This window comes from Malaclemys terrapin, chromosome 10, assembly GCF_027887155.1.
Source record: "Malaclemys terrapin pileata isolate rMalTer1 chromosome 10, rMalTer1.hap1, whole genome shotgun sequence".
In the NCBI taxonomy this organism is placed as follows: Eukaryota; Metazoa; Chordata; order Testudines; family Emydidae; genus Malaclemys; species Malaclemys terrapin.
Genome location: NC_071514.1, coordinates 48,987,797 through 49,011,675, shown reverse-complemented (window position 1 = coordinate 49,011,675; position 23,879 = coordinate 48,987,797). Strand labels below are relative to the sequence as shown.

The window sequence follows — 23,879 nt, the reverse complement described above, 5'->3', positions numbered from 1 at the left end:
ACTGGCCTGTTCATGATGTGGGGCAAGAATGCCTGGCAAGCCAGTTGGACTGCCCTGAGTTCCCTGATATTGATATGGAGCGAAAGCTCCTGCTTAGACCACAGACCTCGAGTCCTGAGTTGTCCCAAGTGGGCTCCCCAGCCCAGTGCAGAGGTATTAGAGACCAGATGTACAGACGGTTTGGAGTCTTGCGAAGGGAACCCCCTTGCAGACCATCCAACAGTGCAACCCCATGTCAAGGAGTCAAGGATTTGAGAAGGCACCATGAGAGCCCTGTTAAGGTGATGTCTGGAAGGGGAGTACACTGTGGCCAGCCAGGCTTGGAGAGATCTGTGTTTCAGCCTCGCATATTGAACTAGGTAAGTGCACGAAGTCATATGGCCGAGTAGGCTCAAGCAATGCCTGACAGTTGTGACCGATTATGACTGTAAGGAGCTTATTATCATTGAGATAGCCCAAAAGAGGTCCTCCAGAAGACTGGCATTTGCCAACATCAAATCGAGAACCGCTCCAATGAATTCAATTCTTTGAACACGTCAGGGTCGACTTCTGCACATTTATTAGACGACCTAATGCCCGGAAGGTCAATTGTATGAGGACGATGTTGGACTCCACTTGCGCTCGAGACCAGCCCTTAATGAGCTAGTCGTCAAGGTACAGGAACATGTGGACTCCTTTTCTCTTCAGAAATACCGCTACCACTGCCATAAACTTGGTGAAGACTCACTGGGTGGCTGATAGATTGAATGGCAGGTCTGCAAACTGGTAATGCCCTTGGTTCACCACAAACCTCAGAAATCTTCTGTGGCCTTGGAAAAAAATCAGCATATGAAAGTATGCATCTTTCGAGTCAAGGGCAGTATACCTATCCCTTGGATCCAGTGATGGGATGATGTACGCCAAGGAGACCAAGAGGAACTTAAACTTTTTGAGATAGGAGTTGAGCCAACGCAGGTCAAGGATTGGTCCAAGACCTCCCTTGGCTTTGGGGATCAGGAAATAGTGGGACTAGAACCCTTTTCCCCTTAGCTATAGTGGAACATCTTCCACAGCTCCCATCTGGAGAAGGGATTGCACTTCTTGCTCTAACAGAAGCTCATGAGAAGGGTCCCTGAAGAGGGACGGGGAAGGTAGGTGGAAAGGTGGGGTAGAAATAAACTAGACGGAATTCTAAACTCCACGGTGTTTAAGACCCAGCGGTCTGAAGTAACCTGTTCCCAAGTTTTGAGGAAATGGGAAATGCGGATGGAAAAGATAGGGATGACTGGATCCTTGATTAAAGGGATTGATAGGTCACCCTTGAGCACCTCATCAGAATGACACAGAACTAACTGTGAAGGCCCTGTGGAGGAGGGTGGAGGTAGCCTACTACGCCCAAACCCATTGTTTCTTCTCCTCCTCTGGTCATGCCAGGGTGGTTGGAGATAAAAATGCCGATATTGTTTTGGCCTATACAGTCTCTTGGGCTGTGCCAGAGTATGCAGCCCCAGGGACTGTAATGTCAGCCTGGAGTCTTTTAGGCCATGTAGCCTGGCATCTGTTTGCTCTGAAAAGATCAAGGGTCCTGTGACGTTATTGACATGAACATAGATGACGGTTGCAACCAAGGTCCTATGGTTGCACCAAATCTTGTACAGAGGAGGTCAAGTAAGGTATCTATGAAAAGGTTGTAACTTGCTGGTTATGGTTATGCTGTCTGCATGTGTGTATCATTTTTGTATTTGAAGTTCTGAATATTGGCTATGTACTTGCATCTCAATATGTTTGATTCTAAGTAGCATCAGTGAAGCATTTGGTCAGCTTCTTGGGAAAGGACTATTCTGAGTAAGTGCCCAATCAAGAAACACTTAACTGACAATGGACTTTGGGAGACGCCAATCCACATCTGAGCTTTCCTGGGAACGTTCAAACTAACATATAAACAATGGCATCAGCCTGCAAAAAGCTGAATCATTCATGGACATGTGACTTGCCCAGGTGACTACAAACTCCATCTTGTTGCTGTCATTTTGCACAGAAGAACAAAGGGGTTTTCGCCCACAAGAGAGAGAATATAAAAGGCCACTCTCCATTTTGTCTTCAGCTGGCTCAAGAAATGGCCTCTCCACCCCAAAGAGATGCCTGAAAGAAACTGGAACAAAGGTCTGTAACTACGAGTGGGGTGGGGTGGGGTGAGTGATTGCTGGACCCAGGCCATAAGCCACAACGTTGGTCTGAAAAAGATTGGGCCCAGCCTAGGAAGGAGTCTAGTCTATGAAAAAAGAACAGGAGTACTTGTGGCACCTTAGAGACTAACAAATTTATTAGAGCATAAGCTTTCGTGGGCTACAGCCCACTTCTTCGGATGCATATAGAATGGAACATATATTTAGGAGCTATATATACACACATACAGAGAGCATGAACAGGTGGGAGTTGTCTTACCAACTCCGAGAGGCCAATGAAGTGAAAAAAAACTTTTGAAGTGATAATCAAGATAGCCCAGTACAGACAGTTTGATAAGAAGTGTGAGAATACTTACAAGGGGAGATAGATTCAATGTTTGTAATGGCTCAGCCATTCCCAGTCCTTATTCAATCCTAAGTTGATTGTATCTAGTCTGCAATTCCAGCTCAGCAGTCTCTCGTTGGAGTCTGTTTTTGAAGTTTTTCTGTTGTAAGATAGCCACCCGCAGGTCTGTCATTGAATGACCAGACAGGTTAAAGTGTTCTCCCACTGGTTTTTGAGTATTATGAGTCCTGATGTCAGATTTGTGTCCATTAATTCTTTTGCGTAGAGAGACTACTCTGTAGTCTGTGAAAGAAGCTTATTGGGACATCTCTGAGGGTGAGATTTACCGGTATTCAGTTTCCTACTGTATTAGGCTTAGACTTGCGTGTTTTGTTTGATTTTGCTTGGTAACTTACATTGTTCTGTCTGTTATTACTTGAAACCACTTAAATCCTACTTTTTATACTTAATAAAATCACTTTTGCTTATTAATTAACCCAGAGTAAGTAAGTAAGTAATACCTGGGGGAGCAAACATATCTCTCGATCAGTGCATATCTCTTTATCAGTGTTATAGAGGGCGGACAATTTATGAGTTTACCCTGTATAAGCTTTATACAGAGTAAAATGGATTCATTTGGGGAAAGACTGAATACTGGGAACTGGGAAAGTCCCTGTTACCTGAGCAGTCCCCTAAATTCTGTGAACTGCAGGGGGCGTGGCCCAACTTCTTGGTCTGTGCTGTAGCCGACTGGTGTGTCGAGCTCAGCAAGACAGGAGTGGAGGAAAGCCACCTCTGGTAGTGGGGTTTGCTCTCAGTGATATCCCAGCACATCGAGTGACAATCTTGACGGAGTTACTGTGACCCAACCCATCACAGGTCCCTCAAATGGCAGGTCTCATAATGGCTGTTGAACTTCCTGCAGGAACCCTGATGCCTGCAACCAGTAGCTTCTGTGCATGGTGATGCACATGGCTGTGGCTATCAATCTGGCCACAGAATCTGCAGCATCCAGGGCTGCCTGCAGAGAGGCTCTGGCCACTGTCTTGCCCTCCTACGTGAGGGTCAAGAACACCTGCTGGCTATTCTGGGGAGGCCTATATTTAAATGTATTCATTGCTTCCCACGTGTTAAAATTATAGCAACACAGCAATGTTTGCCGGTTTGCTATGCAAAGTTGAAGCCTGCCTGTTGAGTAGGCTTTCCACCCAAGCAGGCCCAACTTTTTAAGTTCTTTTGCTTTCGGTGTTGACCCCACCTGGCCTTAGCGATACTTCTCATTGGCAGCCGCTACCATGAGTGACCCAGGGGTAGGGTGTGAAAATAAAAATTCACAGCCTTTAACATCTACAAAATACTTCCACTCCGTTCTTTTGGCTGTGGGCAGGAGGGAGGCTGAGTTCTGACAAAGAGCCTTAACAGACTCCATAATCACCTCATGCTGGGGGAGACCAACCTTTGCGGGAGCTGTTGCTGCCAAGATGTCCAAGAAGCCACGGGTTGGCAAATTGACGACTTCAGCCTGCAAGCCCAGGTTGGACACCACCCACTTTAATAAATCCTGGTGGGCTCCTTTGTCATCAGATCCTCATCTGGCAAAGAGGCAGAAGAGCTGTGCATAGCTGTCAGTGGTAGTGTTTGCCGCGGTGCCAGAGAGGGAGAGCGGTCCAGCACGGGTCTTGCTCTATCCCAATCTCTTCGCCTATCTCCTCCTGGTGCTGGAGAGCAGCTCTTTTCATGGTGTCTATGATGTTTCTTCTTGGGCACTGGTGAGGAGGAACAGTGCTGACAGCCTCTACCAGTGGGAGGCGCACTGCAGACCAATGACAATGTACGCAGCACCAAGTCAGATCTTACCTCTGAGGCAGGTCTCAGTGCTACCTCCATCAAGAGTTTATTTAGTCTCGATGTCCTGTCTTTTTGGGTGCCCGGTTAAAACTCCCGACAGATCTATCAGCGATCATTCCTGTGGGTCTCTTCCAAACACTTGAGACAGCTCAAGTGAGGGTCACTGGTGGACACAGGTTTGTCACAGGAAGAGCAAGGCTTAAACCCCAGAGACCAAGGCGAGGGGCACCTCACCAGTTGCGGAGAGATTTCTTAACTCTATCACACTAAAACTTACTAAAAACTATTCTAACAAACAAACAAACTGTATAAGAACCACTATAAGAATATTGCCAAGACAAAGCAGGGAGTTCCAACAGCCATCACGGGCGGTAAGAAGGAAAAGACAGTTACCTCTTTTCATAACTTGTGTTCAAGATGTGTTCCTCATGTCCATTCCGTTCTAGGTGTGTGTGCTCACCACATGCACCGGTGCCAGAAGTTTTTCCCTCAGTGGTATCCGTAGGGGACCGGCTCTGGCACGCTCTGGAGTGGCACGCATATGCAGCTGCATAAGGGGCACCGCCAGCTTCCCCCAACCCTCCTTTTTGCCGTAAACTCCAACAGTGGGAAAGTAGGGCAGGTCATGGAATGGACATGAGCAACGCATCTCAAAGAACATCAGTTACGAAAAAAGGTAACCGTCTTTTCTTCTTTGAGTGCTTGCTCATGTCCATTCCATTCTAGGTGACTCCTAAGCAGTACCACCGGAGGCAGGTAGGAATTCATGGACATGTAGACTGCAACACAGCCCTGCTGAACCCAGCATCATCTCTGGCCTACTGGGTGATGGCGTAATGCGTGGTAAACGAGTGCTGCCAAGACCATGTCGTGGCCCTGCAGATGTCCTGAATAGGGACATGGGCTAGGAAGGCCACCGAGGACGCTTGCGTTCTGGTCGAGTGGGCTTTCATAAATTGATGGCGGCTGGGCCTGAGCCAGCTCATAGCAGGTATGGATGCAAGAGGTGATCCAGTTTGAGATCCTCTGAGAGGACACAGGAAGGCTCTTCATTCTTTCTGCTGTTGCTATGAAGAGTTCAGCTGATCTGCAGAAAAGTCTGGTGCGTTCCAAATAGAAAGTCAGCACATGCCGAACATCCAAAGCATGTAGCCGCCTCTCCTCACTGGAGGAGTGTAGTTTAGGACAGAACACCGGGAGGAAGATGTCTTGGTTGACATGGAAGGAGGATACCGCCTTAGGCAGAAAAGCTGGATGGGGCTGCAGGTGGACCTTGTCTTCGTAAAAAACAGTATATGGTGGCTCTGACGTGAGGGCCCGCAGTTCGGAGACCCTCCTCGCTGAGGTAATGGCCACCAGGAAAGCCACCTTCCATGAGAGAGGAAGTATGAGGCCAAAGGCTCAAAGGGCAGCCCGGTGAGCCTCAAAAGAGGACCAGGTTGAGATATCACTGGGGAACTGGGTCCCTGTTCAGCGGGAAGAGCCTTTCCAGGCCCTTCAGGAACCTCACTGTCATGTCTTGTCATGTGAAAACACCAACTGACCTTGAATATGCGGGTGGAATGCCGATATGGCTGCCTAGTAGACTTGATGGAGGAGAAAGTGAGTCCCTGATTCTTCAACTGAAGCAGATAATCCAGGATGGATTGGAGAGACGACTGGGTTGGTCAGATACTATGCTCCACCGCACAGCTGGAGAACGGCTTCCACTTAGCCAGGTGCGTAGCTCTAGTTGAGGGCTTCCTATTTTCCAAGAGAATTTGCCGCACCTGACTGGAGCAAGTCTGCTCCTCTGGGTTTAGCCTTGCAGCAGCCAAGCTGTGAGGTGAAGTGGGGCGAGATTCGGGTGCAGGAGCCAACCATGGTCCTGGGATAGGAGATCCGGGCATTCGGGCAGTGGCCACACCTAGGTCCATGAGCGAGTGTTGGCGAAGCCACGCCGGGGCGACCATGATGACACGAGCCTTGTCCCTTTTGATCTTTGACAAGGCTCTGCTGATAAGAGGGATCGGCGGGAAAGCATACAGCAGATCGCTCACCCATGACAGGAGAAATGTATCTGAAATGCATCGCCTAGACCCTTCAGGGAGCAGAAATGCCGACATTTCCTGTTCTGTTTGGTGGCGAACAGATCCACTCAGGGAGTTCCCCACCTGCAGAAGAGCATCCTGGCGACCTCGGGATGGAGCTCCCACTTGTGGTGAGAGCAAAAAGACTTGCTGAGGCAGTCCACCAGCGTGCTGTGAACACCAGGGAGATGTGCCGCTTCCATGTGGATTCCATGCTGGATACAGAAATCCCACAGATGGATGGCTTCCTGACAAAGAGCCGATGATCACGCTCCCTCTTGCCTGTTCACATAGAACATAGAGGCCGTGTTGTCTGTCAGGACTCGCACCGCTTGACCCAACAACTTGGGGAGGAAGACCCTGCAAGCTAGGCGGATGACACTGAGCTCTTTGACATTTAAGTGCAGTGCACCCTCCACCGGGGACCAGGTTTCCACATTGTCACAATATATGCCCCCCATCCAAGGTCTGAGGCATCTGATATCAGCAAGATCGAGGGTCGAGGATTCATGAACAGCACCCCTGCCATCACCCTCCTGGGGTTAAACCACCACTTTAGGGAGGTGAGTATGCTGCACAGGATCGCGACAACCCTGTCCAGGTGATTTCTGGACGGGGAATAGGCCATTGCCAGCCACAGCAGGAGGGGCCGCATTTTGAGCCTTGCGGACCACGCAGGTGCACATTGCCATGTGGCCTAGCATCCTGAGACAGACTCTGGCTGTGGTGATTGGGTGCACGAAGAGGTTAGCAATTAGCTTTGACATTGAGTTGAACCTGTCCTGTAGTAGAAACACCCTGGCTTCGGTAGAGTCTAGCACCGTGCCAATGAACTCTATCCTCTGGACCGGAACTACCATTTACTTTTGCTTGTTTATCAACAGGCCCAGAGCTCGGCACAAGTCCTGCAGCACTTTGACACTGCAATGGACTTGGGACCTGGAGTGGCCCTTGATGAGCCTGTCTTTGTCAGGGTTCCCTCCCCACTCTGAACTCTAGGATACAGATGTGGGGACCCGCATGAAAGACCCACTAAGCTTATTTCTACCAGCTTAGGTTAAAAACTCCCCAAGGCACAAATCCTTCCTTGTACCTTGGATTAGGTAACGCTGCCATCACCAAGTGATTTAAACAAACATTTAGGGAGGGCCACTTGGAGCCCTACCTTCCCCAAATATCCCCCTAAGCTCCTACACCCCTATTCCTGGGCAGGCTTAAGAATAATTCCCCCAAACCCCTAAACTCCCTTTCCTGGGGAGGCTTGAGAATATATCCTCACCGATTGGTACAGGTGAACACAGACCCAAACCCTTGGATCTTAAAACAATGAAAAAAATCAGGTTCTTAAAAGAAGAATTTTAATTAAATAAAAGGTAAAAGAATTACCCCTGTAAAATCAGGATAGTAAGTACTTTACAGAATAACAAAAGACTCAAGAACATAGAGGATCTCCCCTCTAGGTAAAACCTTAAAGTTACAAATCCAGGGATAAACCTCCCACTAAACAAGGAAAATCACAAGCCAAAATAAAAGTAAGCTAATGCATTTCCTTATTATTACTTATTAATTCTAACTGAGTTGGATTGCTTGCCTTCTTGATCTGTCTCCGGCAAGCACAAACAACAGATAGAACAAAAAACAGACAAAACAAAGCCTTTTCCCCCTCCCCAGATTTGAAAGTATCTTGTCCCCTTATTGGTCCTTTTGGTCAGGTGCCAGATAGGTTACCTGAGCTTCTTAACCCTTTACAGGTAAAAGGATTTTGTGCCTCTGGCCAGGAGGGATTTTATAGTACTGTATACAGAAAGGTGGTTACCCTTCCCTTTATATTTATGACAGTCTTCGAGGTACGGGTAGATCTGTGTACCCCGACATTTGGGGTAAGCGGCCACCACTGACATGCATTTGGTGAACACCCTTGATGCTGTTGCAAGGCCAAAGGGGAGCACCATAAACTGGTAGTGAGTGGTCCCCACCTGGAAACGCAGAAAATGTCTGTGCCCTTGGAATATTGATATATGAAAATAGGCATCCTTCAAATCGTGGGTGACATACTAGTCTCCTGGATCTAGGGAAGGGGTAATGGAGGCTAGGGAAACCATGCAAAACTTCAACTTCTTGAGATATCTGTTGAGGTCCCACAGGTCTAGAATGGGGTGGAGACCGCCTTTGGCCTTCGGAATGAGAATATACTGGGAATTGAACTCTTTTCCCCTTCAATGCGTGGGGACTTCCTCCACAGCCCCAACTTGTAGAAGGGCCTGTACCTCCTGTTCGAGCAGCTGCTCATGAGAAGGGTCCCTGAAGAGGGATGGGGAAGGGGGCTGGGAGGGAAGGGTAGAAATAAACGCAGGGCGTACCCCACTGCCACAGTGCTGAGGGCCCACCAGTCTGTAGTTATTGTGGCCCAAGCAGGGAGGAAACAAGAAAGGCGGTTGGCAAAACAAAGAGGGGGAGGATCCAGTTTGCAGACTGGCATGTCACCCTCAGGAGCACCCTCAGAATGCCCGTTTGTTCCCTTGAGGGAAACAGGACAAACCCGACTGCAAGGCTGAGCCTGACTAGTGGCCCTGGCGGCACTTGTAGCCCTTGCCCTTGTTATGATAGGACTCTGTGCTGGGGTGTACAAACCCCACACTGAGCAACAAGGGCTTAAGGGCTCATTTTGGGCTCAGCCAGCCCTGCTCCGCCGCAAATGCTCCATCTGCTGAAGGAATTGAAAGGTGTCAATTTTGCTAATTTGCTAAGCAGCACTGAAGGTGAGCAGACCTGCAGCCCAGTTCCAGCAGAGCAGAGCAGAGCAAAGCAGAGCAGAGCGAAACCTAAAGGCTCTGACACAGCTGCCCAAAGGGTCCCTCAGGGAGGAAAGGGAGGACCGTCCACAGAGACAAACCGAGAGGGAAGTATCCTGTGGCACTGGACAGTGGCGATTCCCTCTGGCCTACTTGGGTTTTGGGTTTTCCCATCAGGCGAAGGTCTTCGACTGAGGTGACCCCAGAGTGGGAGACAAGAGGAAGAGGCCCAGGGAGGACAGCCTTAAGTAGTCTTGGTTGACAGGTTACTGGTAGCTAAAAGGGCCCTGGGTCAAAGCCCAGTGGAGTGGGAGGGCCTAGACTTCCTGTGACATTATTGACATAAACTGTGACCATATAGATCATTGTTGCAACCACTGTTATATATTTGCAGCAAATATTGTACAAAAGTTATTGTGTGAGGGGTCTATAAAAAGGTTATGATTTGCTGGTTATAATTATGCTATCTGTATGTGTGTATCATTTTTGTAGTTGAAATTATGAATATTGCCTATGTATCTGTATCTCAATGTGTTTGATTCTAAGTAGCATTAGTGAAGCATCTCGTCAGCTTCTTGAGAAAGGAATTTGCAGATTAAGAGCCCAATCAAGAAACACTTAACTGACAATGGACCTTGGGAGACTCCAATCCACATATTAGAAGTCTTCCTGGGACGTTCAAGGTAGTATATGAGCAATGGCTGCCGCCTGCAAACTGAGTCATGCATGGACATGTGACTTGCCCAGGTGGCTACAAACTCCATCTTGTTGCTGTGATTTTGCAAAGGAGAACAAAGAGGTTTCCGCCCACAAAAGAAAGAATATAAAAGGCCCTGGAAACCCCTCCATTTTGTCTTCAATCCTGCTTCTTACCTCTGGAGGGACTTTGCTACACTGAAGGTCTGAACGACCGATTCAAGCTGTGGATGTACTCCAGAGATTTGATTTGAACCTGCAGTGTCTTCTAATCACTGCTACAAGTCTGAACCAAGAACTTTGCCGTTACTGTATGTAATTGATTCCATTTAATCAATTTTAGCTCTCATCTATATCTTTCTTTTTATGAATAAACCTTTAGATTTTAGATTCTAAAGAATTGACATCAGAGTGATTTGTGGGTAAGATCTGATTTGTATATTGACTTGGGTCTGGGGCTTGGCCCTTTGGGATCGGGAGAACCTTTTTTTCCTCTCTTACTGGGGTATTGGTGTTCATAACCATTCATCCCCATAAGAACTAGCTGCTGGTGGTGATACTGGGAAACTGGAGTGTCTAAGGAAATTGCTTGTGTGACTTTGGTTTTACCCCACTGGCTAACCATAAGTCCTCTCTGTTTGGCTGATTTGGTGTGCCTTAATAGTAAAGGAACTCCAGCTTTGGGCTGTAACTGCCCTGCTCTAAGCAATTGGTCCTGAATTGATACTCTCAGTTGTGTCCCATCAAAGACAGCATCGTTACACTCCCCTCTCCAGAACCCCCTTCGCTGTCCTGTGTTGTGGCCCTGACCACTAGGCCACGCTTTCCAACCAGACCTTGAGTGAAGACCATTACAATTGGTGGAGAACGCGGGCATTCGATCTCACCCCTGAGAGAAGGGGAGACTGACTGACCTAGGTGGCCAAACAGCCTGGTTTAGAACAACGTGGGATGGTCAGCCAGCAACAATGGAGTTGGAACGATTGTTGAAATGGATGACCGAGAACCAACAGCAGCAGGTGGCGCAGCAGCAGCAACAACTCCTAAAGCAAATGGCTGCCCAGCAGCAGCAACTGGTTTGGGACTTAGGGGCCCAACAACAGGAACAACAGCAAAGATTAGTTCAACAAGTTGTAGCATTGATGCAGTCCCAGGGGTTCCAGGCCCGGGCCCAAGCCATGAAACTCACAAAGATGGGCCCTGAAGACGACCCCAAGGCTTTTCTGACAACCTTTGAGCAGATGGCTACAGCTGCCCAATGACCCCCTGACCAGTGGGCCATCCTGCTGGCACCTTACTTAATGGGACCGGCACAGGCTGCATACTGGGGACTGGATACAGGGAGTGCCCAAGACTAACCCCAGGTCAGAGCAGCCATCTTGGACTACCTCGACATTACTGAGGAGACCTTCCGCCAGAGGTTCTGTGGGGAAAGGGACTCTCCAGGGGCCCGACCCCGGATTGTCGACCAGAAACTGGGAGACCTATGTTGGAGATGGCTAAAGCCCAAAGGGCAGACCAGAGTAGAGGTGGCCGAACTCATCCTAGTGGAGCAGTTTGCCCAAATCCTCCTGAAAGGGGGTAGGGACTGGCTACACAGACATCAAAAAGAGTCACTTACTGATGCTGTGAGACTGACGGAAAACTATCTGGCAGCTGAGACGGCTCTCACCCCCACTTCTGAGCCATTGCTGGACTCCAGAGGGGCCCCTCGACAGAAAGGGGAAGCCAGCCAGGGGAGACAGAAACTAGACTGGGTGCTCACCAAGGCCCCCCACTTATCAGGGGCCCAGCCTGCCCTTGAGCCCAGGGCTAGGAGCCCAGGAGAAGCCCCAGGCCCTCCAACCCCAGCCCGAACATAAAGTCTGGGGTCCTCAAGCAACTTCCCTGCCCAGAAGCCAGGAAGGGTGAGGGGGCCAAGTACCTGGGGGAAGATAGGTCCCTTAGTCTCAGGGCTAACTATGGGTGCTTGTTTCTCCTGTGGGCATTCGGCCCACCATTATCAGGAATGCCCCTATATGGAGTGCAGCTATGGACACATATGGACAGCAGAGAGCCGTGCCTGGAAGTGCACCCCAGCAAAATTAACAGTTTCTGTACAAATAAATGGAACTGAGATAATAGATTTAGTAGACTCTGGGTGTGGGCAAACCCTGGTCCGGGATGACCTGGTCCTCAACCCTGAAGCCCCCTGAGAGACTATCTTCCTGCAATGCATTCACAGGGATATTAAACCCTATCCCATTGCCCGGGTAGAGGTCATCATAGGGGACAACACAAGGCCCCTCGTAGTAGGGCTAGCCTCAACCCTAGCCTACCCTGTTATCTTGGGTCGGGATTGGAAGCACTTTTCTGACCTATTGAGGGGATGTAGACCTGTTCCCGGGAGCCCGGACAAAGCGTCCGAGGGAACCAGGGCAGGCAGGGAATCCCAGCCCATGACCCTGGCAGGAGTAGGTGAGGAGCAGGACCCCAGGGAAGGGGGTTCCCACCAAGAGGGAGTGCTGCGGGAAGATCCGCCCAATCAGGAGACATTACAAACCCCGCTCCTGGAAGGGGAGTTACTGACCTGAGAGACGGATTTTGTGAAGGACCAGAGGGAGGATGAGACCTTGACCCATGCTTACGAACAACTCCCAGTGATTAACGGTGAGGTTGTAGAGCCCCACTGAGCTACGCAGTATCCCCACTTTGAGCTCCAAGAGGAAAGATTATATTGGCTGGAAAAGGACCATCAGATGGGGGAAATCCATTCACAATTCCTTGTCCCTCGGCCGCATCGGCAAGAAGTCATGCGATTGGCCCATGCCATCCGCTCCACAGGCCACCCTGGACAGGAGAAAACTCTCGCTTGGATCTTAGACCGCTTCTTCTGGCCTGGCATACATCAAGAAGTTAAAAACTTCTGTGACTCCTACCTGGAATGCCACCAAGTCAGGTCAAAAGGGGGATGAAAGCCCCCCTGTCCCTCTCCCTGTCATCAATGTCCCCTTCGAATGAATTGGGATAGACCTTGTCAGCCCCCTGGAAAAGAGTACCACCAGATACAAACACCTATTGGTGATAGCTGATTATGCGACTTCCTATCCAGAGGCGATCCCACTCCATAACACCAATGCAAAGACTATTGCACGGAACTTTTGAAAGCCTTTGCTCAAGTAGGAGTTCCCAAGGATATTCTCACTGACCAAGGCACCAATTTCACATCCCGCTTGATGAAACAGGTCGGTGAGCTTTTGAGAATAAAGAGCCTCTGTACCTCCATTTATCACCCGCAAACGGATGGCCTAGTTGAACGAACCCTGAAGCAGATGCTGAAAAGGTTTATGCCAGAAGACTTCCACCATTGGGATCAGCTGATCCCCCACCCCTCCTGTTTGCCAGTTGGAAAGTCCCACAATCCTCTACAGACTTCTCCCCATTAGAGCTCCTATATGGGAGACGGCCTCAGGGAATCCTCAACCTAGTCCAGGAGATGTGGGAAGGACAAACTCCGAGAACTCAGAATGTCCTACCTACAGTACGTGTTGAGACCCAGGGGGAGACTTGAGACTCTGGGAGCTGTAGCTAAAGTAAACCTCTTCACCACCCAACGAACCCAGGAACGTCAGAGAGAGGCTCTCGCCACCATTTTTTCCTCCTCGAGTATAGCCAGGAACTGGAGTCCTTGGGCAGTGCGTCTGCGAACTTGACAATTTAAAAAACATTAAAATCATATCTGCCAAGGAGGGTCTGGTGTTTAACCACTCTGAGCTGGAGGCTGGCACATGAATAAACCTTCCTCCCAAACAAGTCAAGCCTCTTGCTGTCTTTATTTTTGGGAGTCGGGCCAGGTTGCACCTGTCTCTCTCTCTTGTTGACCACAGATACCACGAAGGAGTTTGGGGCAGGGTGAATATACAAATATTCTGATCCTGTGGCAGGGACACCTTGGACAGGGCTACCGTGGCCAGGATGTCAAACAGACCATCGGAGGGTTCTGCTAACTCCTCCACCTGTAAGCCCAGGCTTGCTGCCACCCATTTAGCAGCTCCTGATGTGCCTTAGCATTGTCCTGAGGCACTGACTGGGATGGTCCCGCCACTGCCTCATCAGACAATGATGATGATGAGGCAGGGGCTGGGGGAAGAGTGGGTGCCACTTCCACCTCTGGGTTAGTCTCTACCCTGGTAGGAGGCTCCTGGTCACTGCGCTCCAACCCCGCGTCCGACACCAGGGGAGGATCGGAGACGGTCACCTGTCTGACGCGCCTGACACAGAGCACTGTATGAGAGTCCCAGGTGCCCGCAGAAACTCCCAGGGGTTCCAGAACTACCATGGGAGAGGCCACTAGCCCTGGGGCCAAGAACCAGTTGGCAATACCGGAGGAGCTCCTCTGTGCTTGACTGAGAGCAACTGGCTTGAAGGGCCCAATGCCTCTTCCTCTTCGTCCGAAGAGGGTGAGTGACACCGATGAGGCTTCAGAGTTCTCTTCCTGCTGGCTTCTGCAGATTTTTTGGCTCCCCCGCAGAAAAATGGGGGAGCAAAAGAAATCTGTGGGGAACACACGCCCCTTTCGTGGCAGCCCGGGTGCATCTGCTTGGAGCAGCCATCAGCAGAGAGAAGACCACCGCAGGGGGGAGGAGAGAGGCTAGGCATGCATGTGTGCATCCATAGAGAGATGTTAAGGGGGTCAGGTTGGGCACCTGCCTACTTGCGAATGAGTGAGAGAGACTCATTCTCTCGCTCTCTTCACTGTTGCTGCATCCTGGGCTTGGAGATGTAGGGCTACGTGAAGCAGGCTCTGTCCCTGAGGCAGAGCAGAAATGTAACTACTAAACAGGCAGGCTGTTAATGTTTCCATTGTTAGTTAATTGTTCCCATTCTTGGTCAATTAAGGCTCCTTTACGTTGCCAGAGTGGTGTAAAGAAGCCTTATTGTAAATGAGAGTAATGGAATCCTCAGCTAGGAAGGTCTATGTGCTTTCTCGCTTTTTTCCTGTTCCAGAGAGGTACAATGGGGTTAGATTACAGCTCAGAATCTATTTTACTTATCCATTTAAAAAAATGCAGGACAATGATTAGCAAAACTGTATGACTTTCTTGTGTGAAAGTCCGAGCAATTTAAAGTGACATTCTACTTTACAGAACACCAAACACCAAAATAAAAGTTTTGTAATTTAAATGAAAATCTGGGATTATAACTGGAATGCAGGATCTTAGTTACCAACTATTTTTAACTTAACTTTTGTGTTTAGAAAATGCTGCACAGTTATTGTGATTTTTTTTTCCTGTACGGTAGTTTAAATAAATTACCAAAATAAGTGAAACTGGTATGATTATATTGGATTATTTTGATAAATAAAATATGCAGAATTTTGCATTTTTTGATGCAGAATTTGAATTTTTTTAGCATAATGTTCCCCGAGGAGTAAAATCTAATAGTGAAGGGAAGAGACTTAGGGTATGTCTACACTACGAAATTAGGTCGAATTTATAGAAGCCGGTTTTATAGAAATCGGTTGTATACAGCCGATTGTGTGTATGTCCACATAAAATGCTCTAAGTGCTCTAGTCGGCGGACCGCAACCACAGTACCGAGGCTAGCGTCGACTTCCGGAGCATTGCACTATGGGTAGCTATCCCACAGTTCCCACAGTCTCCGCCGCCCATTGGAATTCTGGGTTGAAATCCCAGTGCCTGAATGATGCAAAACAGTGTCGCAGGGGGTTCTGGGTACATGTTGTCAGGCCCCTCCCCCTCCGTCAGAGCACAGGCAGACAATAGATTCGCGCCTTTTTACCTGGGTTACCTGTGCAGACAACATACCACGGCAAGCATGGAGCCTGCTCAGATCAGCTCACCGTCACCATATGTCATCTGGGTGCCGGCAGACGTGGTACTGCATTGCTACACAGGAGCAGCAGCTAACTGCCTTTTGGCGGTAGACGGTGTAGCATGACTGGTAGCCGTGGTGCTGGCAGCCGTAGGGCTGCATTGCACCAGCCCCTTGCCTTTTGGTAGAAGATGGTATATTACGACTGGCAACCGTCATCGTCGAACTGCAGTGGCTGTCAATCATGGGCACCTGGGCAGAAATGCTACTGTCTCGATGATGATGGCTATCAGTCGTAGTATGCTATTTTCTGCCAATCGCCCAGTATTGTCTGCTAAGCACCCAGAAGAGGCCGAGGGCGATCTGGGTGCTGGCAGACGTGGGGCTGGCAGACGTGGGGCTGCATTGCTACACAGCAGCAGCCCCTTGCCTTTTGGTAGAAGATGGTATATTACGACTGGTATCCATCGTCGTAGTACTGCAGAGGCTATCAGTCATGCTGCACCGTCAGCTGCCAGCTTAAGATGTAAAAAATAGATTTGTTCTGTATTCATTTGCTTCCCCTCCCTCCGTGAAATCAACGGCCTGCTAAACCCAGGGTTTTCAGTTTAATCTTTGGGGGGACCATTCTGTGTGACAGTTGTTTGTGTTTCTCCCTGATGCACAGCCACCTTTCTTGATTTTAATTCCCTGTACCTGTACGCCATGTCGTCACTCGGCCCTCCGTCCCTCCCTCCTTCCCCTGGTCCGTCAGATACTAGTTTCGCGCCTTTTTTCAGACCAGGCGCCATAGCTAGCACTGGGATCATGGAGCCCGCTCAGATCACCGCAACAATTATGAGCACTATGAACACCATGCGCATTGTCCTGGAGTATATTCAGAGCCAGGACATGCCAAGGCGAAACCCGGATCAGCAGAGGAGGCTATAGCAGCGCGGCGAAGAGCACTTTCATGGAACTTTGTGACTTGCTTTCCCCTGCCCTGAAGCGCCAGAATACCAGGATGAGAGCAGCCGTCACAGTTGAGAAGCGAGTGGTGATAGCCCTGTGGAAGCTTGCAACGCCAGACAGCTACCGGTCAGTCGGGAATCAATTTGGAGTGGGCAAATCTACTGTGGGGGCTGCTGTGATCCAAGTTGCCAGGGCAATGAAAGACCTGGTGATATCAAGGGTAGTGACTCTGGGCAACGTGCAGACAATAGTGGATGGTTTTGCTGAAATGGGATTCCCAAACTGTGGTGGGGCCATAGACGGAACCCATATCCCTATCTTGGCACCGGAGCACCAAGTCACCGAGTACATAAACCGCAAGGGGTACTTTTCAATGCTGCTGCAAGCCCTGGTGGATCACAAGGGACGTTTCACCAACATCAACGTGGGATGGCCAGGAAAGGTACATGATGCTCGCGTCTTCAGGCACTCTGCTCTGTTTCGAAAGCTAGAGGAAGGGACTTTCTTCCCAGACCAGAAAGTAACCGTTGGGGATGTTGAAATGCCTATCGTGATCCTTCGGGACCCAGCCTACCCCTTAATGCCATGGCTCATGAAGCCGTACACAGGCAGCCTGGACAGGAGTCAGGACTTATTCAACTACAAGTGCCGAATGGTGGTGGAATGTGCATTTGGACGTTTAAAAGCGCGCTGGTGCAGCTTACTGACTCGCTCAGACCTCAGCGAAAAGAATATCCCCATTGTTATTGCTGCTTGCTGTGCGCTCCACAATATCGGTGAGAGTAAGGGGGAGACATTTATGGCCAGATGGAAGGTTGAGGCACATTGCCTGGCCGCTGATTACGCGCAGCCAGACACCAGGGCGGTTAGAGGAGCACAGCAGGGTGCGGTGCGCATCAGAGAAGTTTTGAAAACGAGTTTTGTGACTGGCCAGGCTACGGTGTGAAACTTCTGTTTGTTTCTCCTTGATGAACCCTCCGCGCCCCCCTCCCCACCCGGTTCACTCTACTTCCCTGTAAACCAACCACCTCACCCTCCCCTCCCCACTTCCAGCACCAGTTGCAGAGGCAATAAAGTCATTGTTATTTCACATTCATGCATTCTTTATTAATTCCTCACACAACTAGGGGGATAATTGCCAAGGTAGCCCGGGATGGGTGGGGGAGGAGGGAAGGAAAAGGACACACTGCATTTTAAAACTTTAACTCTTATTGAAGGCCAGCCTTCTGATGCTTGGGCAATCATCTGGGGTGGAGTGACTGGGTGGCCGGAGGCCCCCCCACCATGTTCTTGGGCGTCTGGGTGAGGAAGCTATGGAACTTGGGGAGGAGGGCTGTTGGTTACACAGGGGCTGTAGCGGCGGTCTCTGCTCCTGCTGCCTTTCCTGCAGCTCAACCATATGCTGGAGCATATCAGTTTGATGCTCCAGCAGCCGGAGCATCGACTCTTGCCTTCTGTCTGCAAGCTGACGCCACCTATCATCTTCAGCCCGCAACTTGCTCTGTTCATCCCGTGATTCAGCCCGCCACTTCTCCTTTCGTTCATACTGTGCTTTTCTCATGTCTGACACGGACTGCCTCCACGCATTCTGCTGTGCTCTATCAGCGTGGGAGGACATCTGGAGCTCCGTGAACATATCGTCCCGCGTCCTCCGTTTTCTCTTTCTAATGTTCACTAGCCTCTGTGAAGGAGAAACATTTGCAGCTGGTGGAGGAGAAGGGAGAGGTGGTTAAAAAAAGACACTTTTTAGAGAACAATGGGTACACTTTCGTTACAAGGTCACATTTTTCCTCTTATAGTGAGGGCCTGCCGGTTTGGTATGAGAGATCACTCACGCAGTGCCAGGCAACAGATTTCGGCTTGCAGGCAGCCATGGTAAGCCACAGTCTTTTGGCTTTTTTAACCTTCTTAACATGTGGGAATGGTTTCAAACAGCAGCGCCCTCATTTCCCATATCAAGGATGAATTGGGTTGGCCATTTAAAATGGGTTCTCAATGTAAAAGGAGGGGCTGTGTTTTCCGGGTTAACATGCAGCACAAACCCAACTAAATCACCTCCCACCCCCCCCACACACCCAATTCTCTGGGATGATCACTTCACCCCTCTCCCCAACGTGTGGCTAACAGCGGGGAACATTTCTTTTCAGAAGAGCAGGAGCGGGCACCTCTGAATGTCCCCTTAATAAAATCACCCCATTTCAACCAGGTGACCGTGAATGATACCACTCTCCGGAGGATAACAAAGAGAGATAAGGAATGGATGTTGTCTGCATGCCAGCAAACACCGGGACCATACGCTGCCATGCTTTGTTATGCAATGATTCCAGACTACGTGCTACTGGCCTGGCGTGGTAAAGTGTCCTACCATGGCGGATGGGATAAGGCAGCCCTCCCCAGAAACCTTTTGCAAAGGCTTTGGGAGTACATGAAGGAGAGCTTTCTGGAGATGTCCCTGGAGGATTTCCGCTCCATCCCCATACACGTTAACAGACTTTTCCAGTAGCTGTACTGGCCGTGATTGCCAGGGCAAATTAGTCATTAATCATTAAACACGCTTGCTTTTAAACCATGTGTAATATTTACAAAGGTACACTCACCAGAGGTCCCCTGTGTGCCTTCAGGGTCTTGGGTGAGTTCGGGGGTTACTGGTTCCAGGTCCAGGGTGACAAACATATCCTGGCTGTTGGGGAAACCAGTTTCTCCGCTTCCTTGCTGCTGTGAGCTACCTACATTACCTCCATCCTCATCTTCCTCGTTCCCCGAATCCTCTTCCCTCTGTGTTTCTCCAGTGAGGGAGTCATAGCACACGGTTGGGGTAGTGGTGGCTTCACCCCCTAGAATGGCATGCAGCGGAGAAGCGGCAAGTTTGAGGCTCTGCCCCGGACCTTCCATTTGCTTCTCTGGCTTTGTGGTAGGCTTGCCGTAGCTCCTTAATTTTCATGCGGCACTGCTGTGTGTCCCTGTTATGGCCTCGGTCCTTCATGGCCTTGGAGACCTTTTCTAATACTTTGCCATTTCTTTTACTGCTACGGAGTTCAGCTAGCACTGATTCATCTCCCCATATGGCGAGCAGATCCTGTACCTCCCGTTCGGTCCATGCTGGAGCTCTTTTGCGATCCTGGGACTCCATCACGGTTACCTGTGCTGATGAGCTCTGCGTGATCACCTGTGCTCTCCACGCTGGGCAAACAGGAAATGAAATTCAAACGTTGGCGGGTCTTTTCCTGTCTATCTGGTCAGTGCATCTGAGTTGAGAGTGCTGTCCAGAGTGGTCACAATGAAGCACTGTGGGATAGCTCCCGGAGGCCAATAACGTCGAATTCCGTCCACACTACCCCAATTCCGACCCGCAAAGGCCAATTTTATCGCTAATCCCCTCGTCGAAGGTGGTGTAAAGAAACCGGTTTAAAGGGCCCTTTAAGTCGAAAGAAAGGGCTTCGTCGTGTGAACGTGTCCAGGCTTAATTCGATTGAACGCTGCTAAAGTCGACCTAAACTCGTAGTGTAGACCAGGCCTTGGTTTGACTGCCTTCTCATCTTCCCTCTGGTATCTCCTCTTCTTGGAGATAGGTAATGATGATTAACTTTTTGCAAACAAAGTCAGCACAGAGGGAGCCAATATTCCTAGCTTGGGCTGGAATCTCACAGTTCTTCCATTCTTAGGTCAGACCTGAGTACATCACCCAGATTATACCAATCACTGAACACCCTGCAGGTCTGACACCTGTGTTTGCTGCTTTGTTTCAGGCCTCAGATGTGAAGCCTCCTGGTGCCTGAGACCCGCTCCACACACAGTTTTTATGCCAATGTGACTTTTTGGGCTAATTGTGTGTGTGTTTGTTTTTTAACGGAAATAGTTATCTGGTCCAACCCAAGTGTGGACACAGTAATACGGGTATAAAGGTGTCTAAGAGTATGTCCACACTACAGCCAATATAGTGGCATAGCTACATTGGTGCAGCTGTGCCACTGTAGTGTAGATGCTTCCTCCATCAACGGAAGAGTCTTTTAATTCACCTCTCCAAGAGATGGTAGGGGTGGGGGGGTTGTACCACTTTAACTATTTGTGTGTGCAGACAAAGCCTTAGGGCTTCTAATTGATCTAGCAACACTAAAAACAGACTGTAGTCATAGCAGTGCGACCAACAGAAGGGGCTGGCCTCCCAGAGCATGTACCTGTCCAAAGCCATAGGCGTGTACTCTGTCAGGGCCGACGAGGGGTGGGGGGGTGGAAGCCGGTACAAATTACTGGGGTCCGGCATGTTGAAGCACTTGGAGAAGAGGAAGGTGATCAGGAACAGTCAACATAGATTCACCAATGGCAAGTCAAGCCTGACCAACTTGATCGCTTTTTATGACGAGATAACTGGCTCTGTGGATATGATATATCTTGACTTTAGCAAAGCTTTTGATATGGTCTCCCACAATAGTCTTGCCAGCAGGTTAAATAATGTGACAGGGTTGGGCCAGATGGCTACAGGAGAGTGATAGAAGGCAGATATATTAGCCCCAGGTTAAGCAGGTCCCTTTTCCCTGGGTAAGGTAACAGGGGCAGTTCCAGAACAATCAGGAACTTGCTGAAACAAATTAAGGCAGACAGGCTACTTAGGACACCTGAAGCCAATTAAGAAGCTGCTAGAATCAATTAAGACAGGCAGGCTAATCAGGGCACCTGGTTTAAAAAGGACCTCATTTCAATCAGTGAGGGGCGTGTGTGAGAAGCTGGGAGTAAGAGGCACAAGAAGCTGAGAGTGAGTAGGCGTACTGCTGGAGGACTGCAAAGTACAAGCGTTACCAGACATCAGGAGGAAGGTCCTGTGGTGAGGATAAAGAAGGTGTTGGGAGGAGGCCATGGGGAAGTAGCCCAGGGAATTGTAGCTGTCACGCAGATGTTACAAGAGTCACTGTAGACAGCTGCAATCCACAGGGCCCTGGGCTGGAACCCAGAGTAGAGGGCGGGCCCGGGTTCCCCCCAACTCCCACTTCGAGACAAGAGGAGGTGACGTGGACTGTGGGTCCCACCAGAGGGGAAGGTCCCTGGCCTATCCCCCAACCCACTAGGTGGGTCAGCAGAGACTGCGGGGACTGTTCTCCTCCCTTTCCCCATGCTGGCCAGTGATGAGGTTAGCTGAGTGAACGGCAGGTTTGAGCCACTAGCAAAAGTGGCCAAACTGGAGGCTGCTGTGAATCTCTGAGGCGAGCAAATCCACCAAGAAGCACAGGACCCACCAAGGCAGGGAAGGAACTTTGTCACAATAAGTATGGATTGGATGAATGGACTAGAAGGTGGATAGAAAGCTGGCTAGATTATTGGTCTCAATGGGTAGTGATCAATGGCTCGATGTCTAGTTGGCAGCCGGTATCAAGCGGAGTGCCCCAGGGGTCGGTCTTGTTCAACATCTTTATTAATGATCTGATGATGGGATGAACTGCACCCTCAGCAAGTTCGCAGATGACACTAAGCTGGGGGGAGAAGTAGATACGCTGGAGGGTAGGGATAGGGTCAAGAGTGACCTAGACAAATTGGAGGATTGGGCCATAAGAAATCTGATGAGGTTCAACAAGGACAAGTACAGAGTCTTTCACTTAGGAAGGAAGAATCCCACGCACTGCAACAGGCTGGGGACTAACTGGCTAAGCAGCAGTTCTGCAGAAAAGGACCTGGAGATTATAATGGATGAGAAGCTGGATATATGAGTCAGCAGTGTGCCTTTGTTGCCAAGAAGGCCAACAGCATATTGGGCTGTATTAGTAGGAGCACTGCCAGTAGATCGAGGGAAGTGATTATTCCCCTCTATTCGGCACTGGTGAGGCCACACCTGGAGTACTGCGTCCAGTTTTGGGCCCCCCCCACTACAGAAGGGATGTAGACAAATTGGAGAGAGTCCAGCGGAGGGCAACGAAAATGATTAGGGGGCTGGGGCACATGACTTCCGAGGAAAGGCTGAGGGAACTGGGGTTATTTAGTCTGCAGAAAAGAAGAGTGAGGGGGGATTTGATATCAGCCTTCAACTACCTGAAGGGGGGTTCTAAAGAGGATGGAGCTAGGCTCTTCTCGGTGGTGGCAAATGACAGAACAAGAAGCAATGGTCTCAAGTTGCAGTGGGGGAGGCCTAGGTTGGATATTAGGAAACACTGTTTCACTAGGAGGGTGGTGAAGCACTGGAATGGGTTACCCTAGGGAGGTGGAGGAATCTCCATCCTTAGAGGTTTTTAAGGCCCGGCTTGACAAAGCCTTGGCTGGGATGATTTAGTCCTGCCTTGAGTAGGGGATTGGACTAGATGACCTCCTGAGGTCTCTTCCAACCCTAATATTCTATGATTCTATTGAATAATCCTGCCAGAAGTACAAGAGTTAAACAGCCTCCTTTATCTGCACTTACTCATCAAATATAAAACCTACTGCATTTCAACATCAACTGTACAAATCACAATTTTCAATGCCTCCTAAACAGCATTTCATTAGCACATTATCTATCTGACACTGCACCACTTTTAGTTTGTCCTGTTTTTTTTTTTTTTTTTTTAATACCAGGAACATTAAACATTTCCATGTATAAAAGCTAATGATACCACAAATGCAGATAAACATTTAGCCAATCAGCAAACACTAAGGATACATCTACACTGCTGCTGGGAGGTGTAATTCTTCACTCAGATAGACATGCATGCGCCACCTCATTCAGAGCTAGCATGCTAAAAATAGCAGTGTAGCTGTGGTGGCATGGGTAGTGGCTCAGGCTAGCCACCTGAGTACAAACCCATCAGAGGCCCTAGGTACTTATTCAGGTGATTTGCATGAGCTGCCATGGCCTCACTGCTATTTTTAGCATGTTACCTCAGTCAGAGCTAATGCAGGTATGTCTACGCAAACTGAAAATTACACTTCTCAGCTGCAGTATAGACATACATGTAGTGTCTTACCCATCTAGGTCACGGGTTCAAATCCAGCTCAGTAGCAATCAAGAGGTCTGATCTGATGGCTGTATGGTGGCCTGTGCAAAATGAGTTGCTATTCTTGATGGAAAAGAGACCACATCTCTTGCACAAAACTAAACAAAATATGTACCATCATTGGGGATCTGAGCCAAGAGATCAAGGAATGAACATGCCATGAAGTCAGATCTGCCCTCTGATCCAGAGAGGTGGTTCCTTTATGTCGAAGTTGAGATACAATGAGGGAGCCAGCACTGCTGCAGCTGCTTACTCAGTACTCAGGC

At 49.4% G+C, this 23,879-nt stretch overlaps 3 protein-coding genes across 8 annotated transcripts in view; 1 reads left to right on the top strand and 2 right to left on the bottom strand.

The window, feature by feature from the left end:
• Nucleotides 1-23,879, bottom strand: part of IFT140 (intraflagellar transport 140) — a 228,629-nt gene that overhangs the window by 93,887 nt on the left and 110,863 nt on the right. The window lies entirely within an intron of this gene.
• Nucleotides 1-23,879, top strand: part of TMEM204 (transmembrane protein 204) — an 80,491-nt gene that overhangs the window by 54,883 nt on the left and 1,729 nt on the right. The window lies entirely within an intron of this gene.
• Nucleotides 17,762-23,151, bottom strand: LOC128844318 (PAX-interacting protein 1-like). Its single transcript, XM_054041958.1, has 2 exons — nt 19,258-23,151; nt 17,762-18,364 (listed from the first exon to the last, which is right to left on the bottom strand). The coding sequence occupies exons 1-2, from the start codon at nt 19,550-19,552 to the stop codon at nt 17,862-17,864; spliced, it is 798 nt and encodes a 265-aa protein (XP_053897933.1). The 5' UTR covers nt 19,553-23,151; the 3' UTR covers nt 17,762-17,861.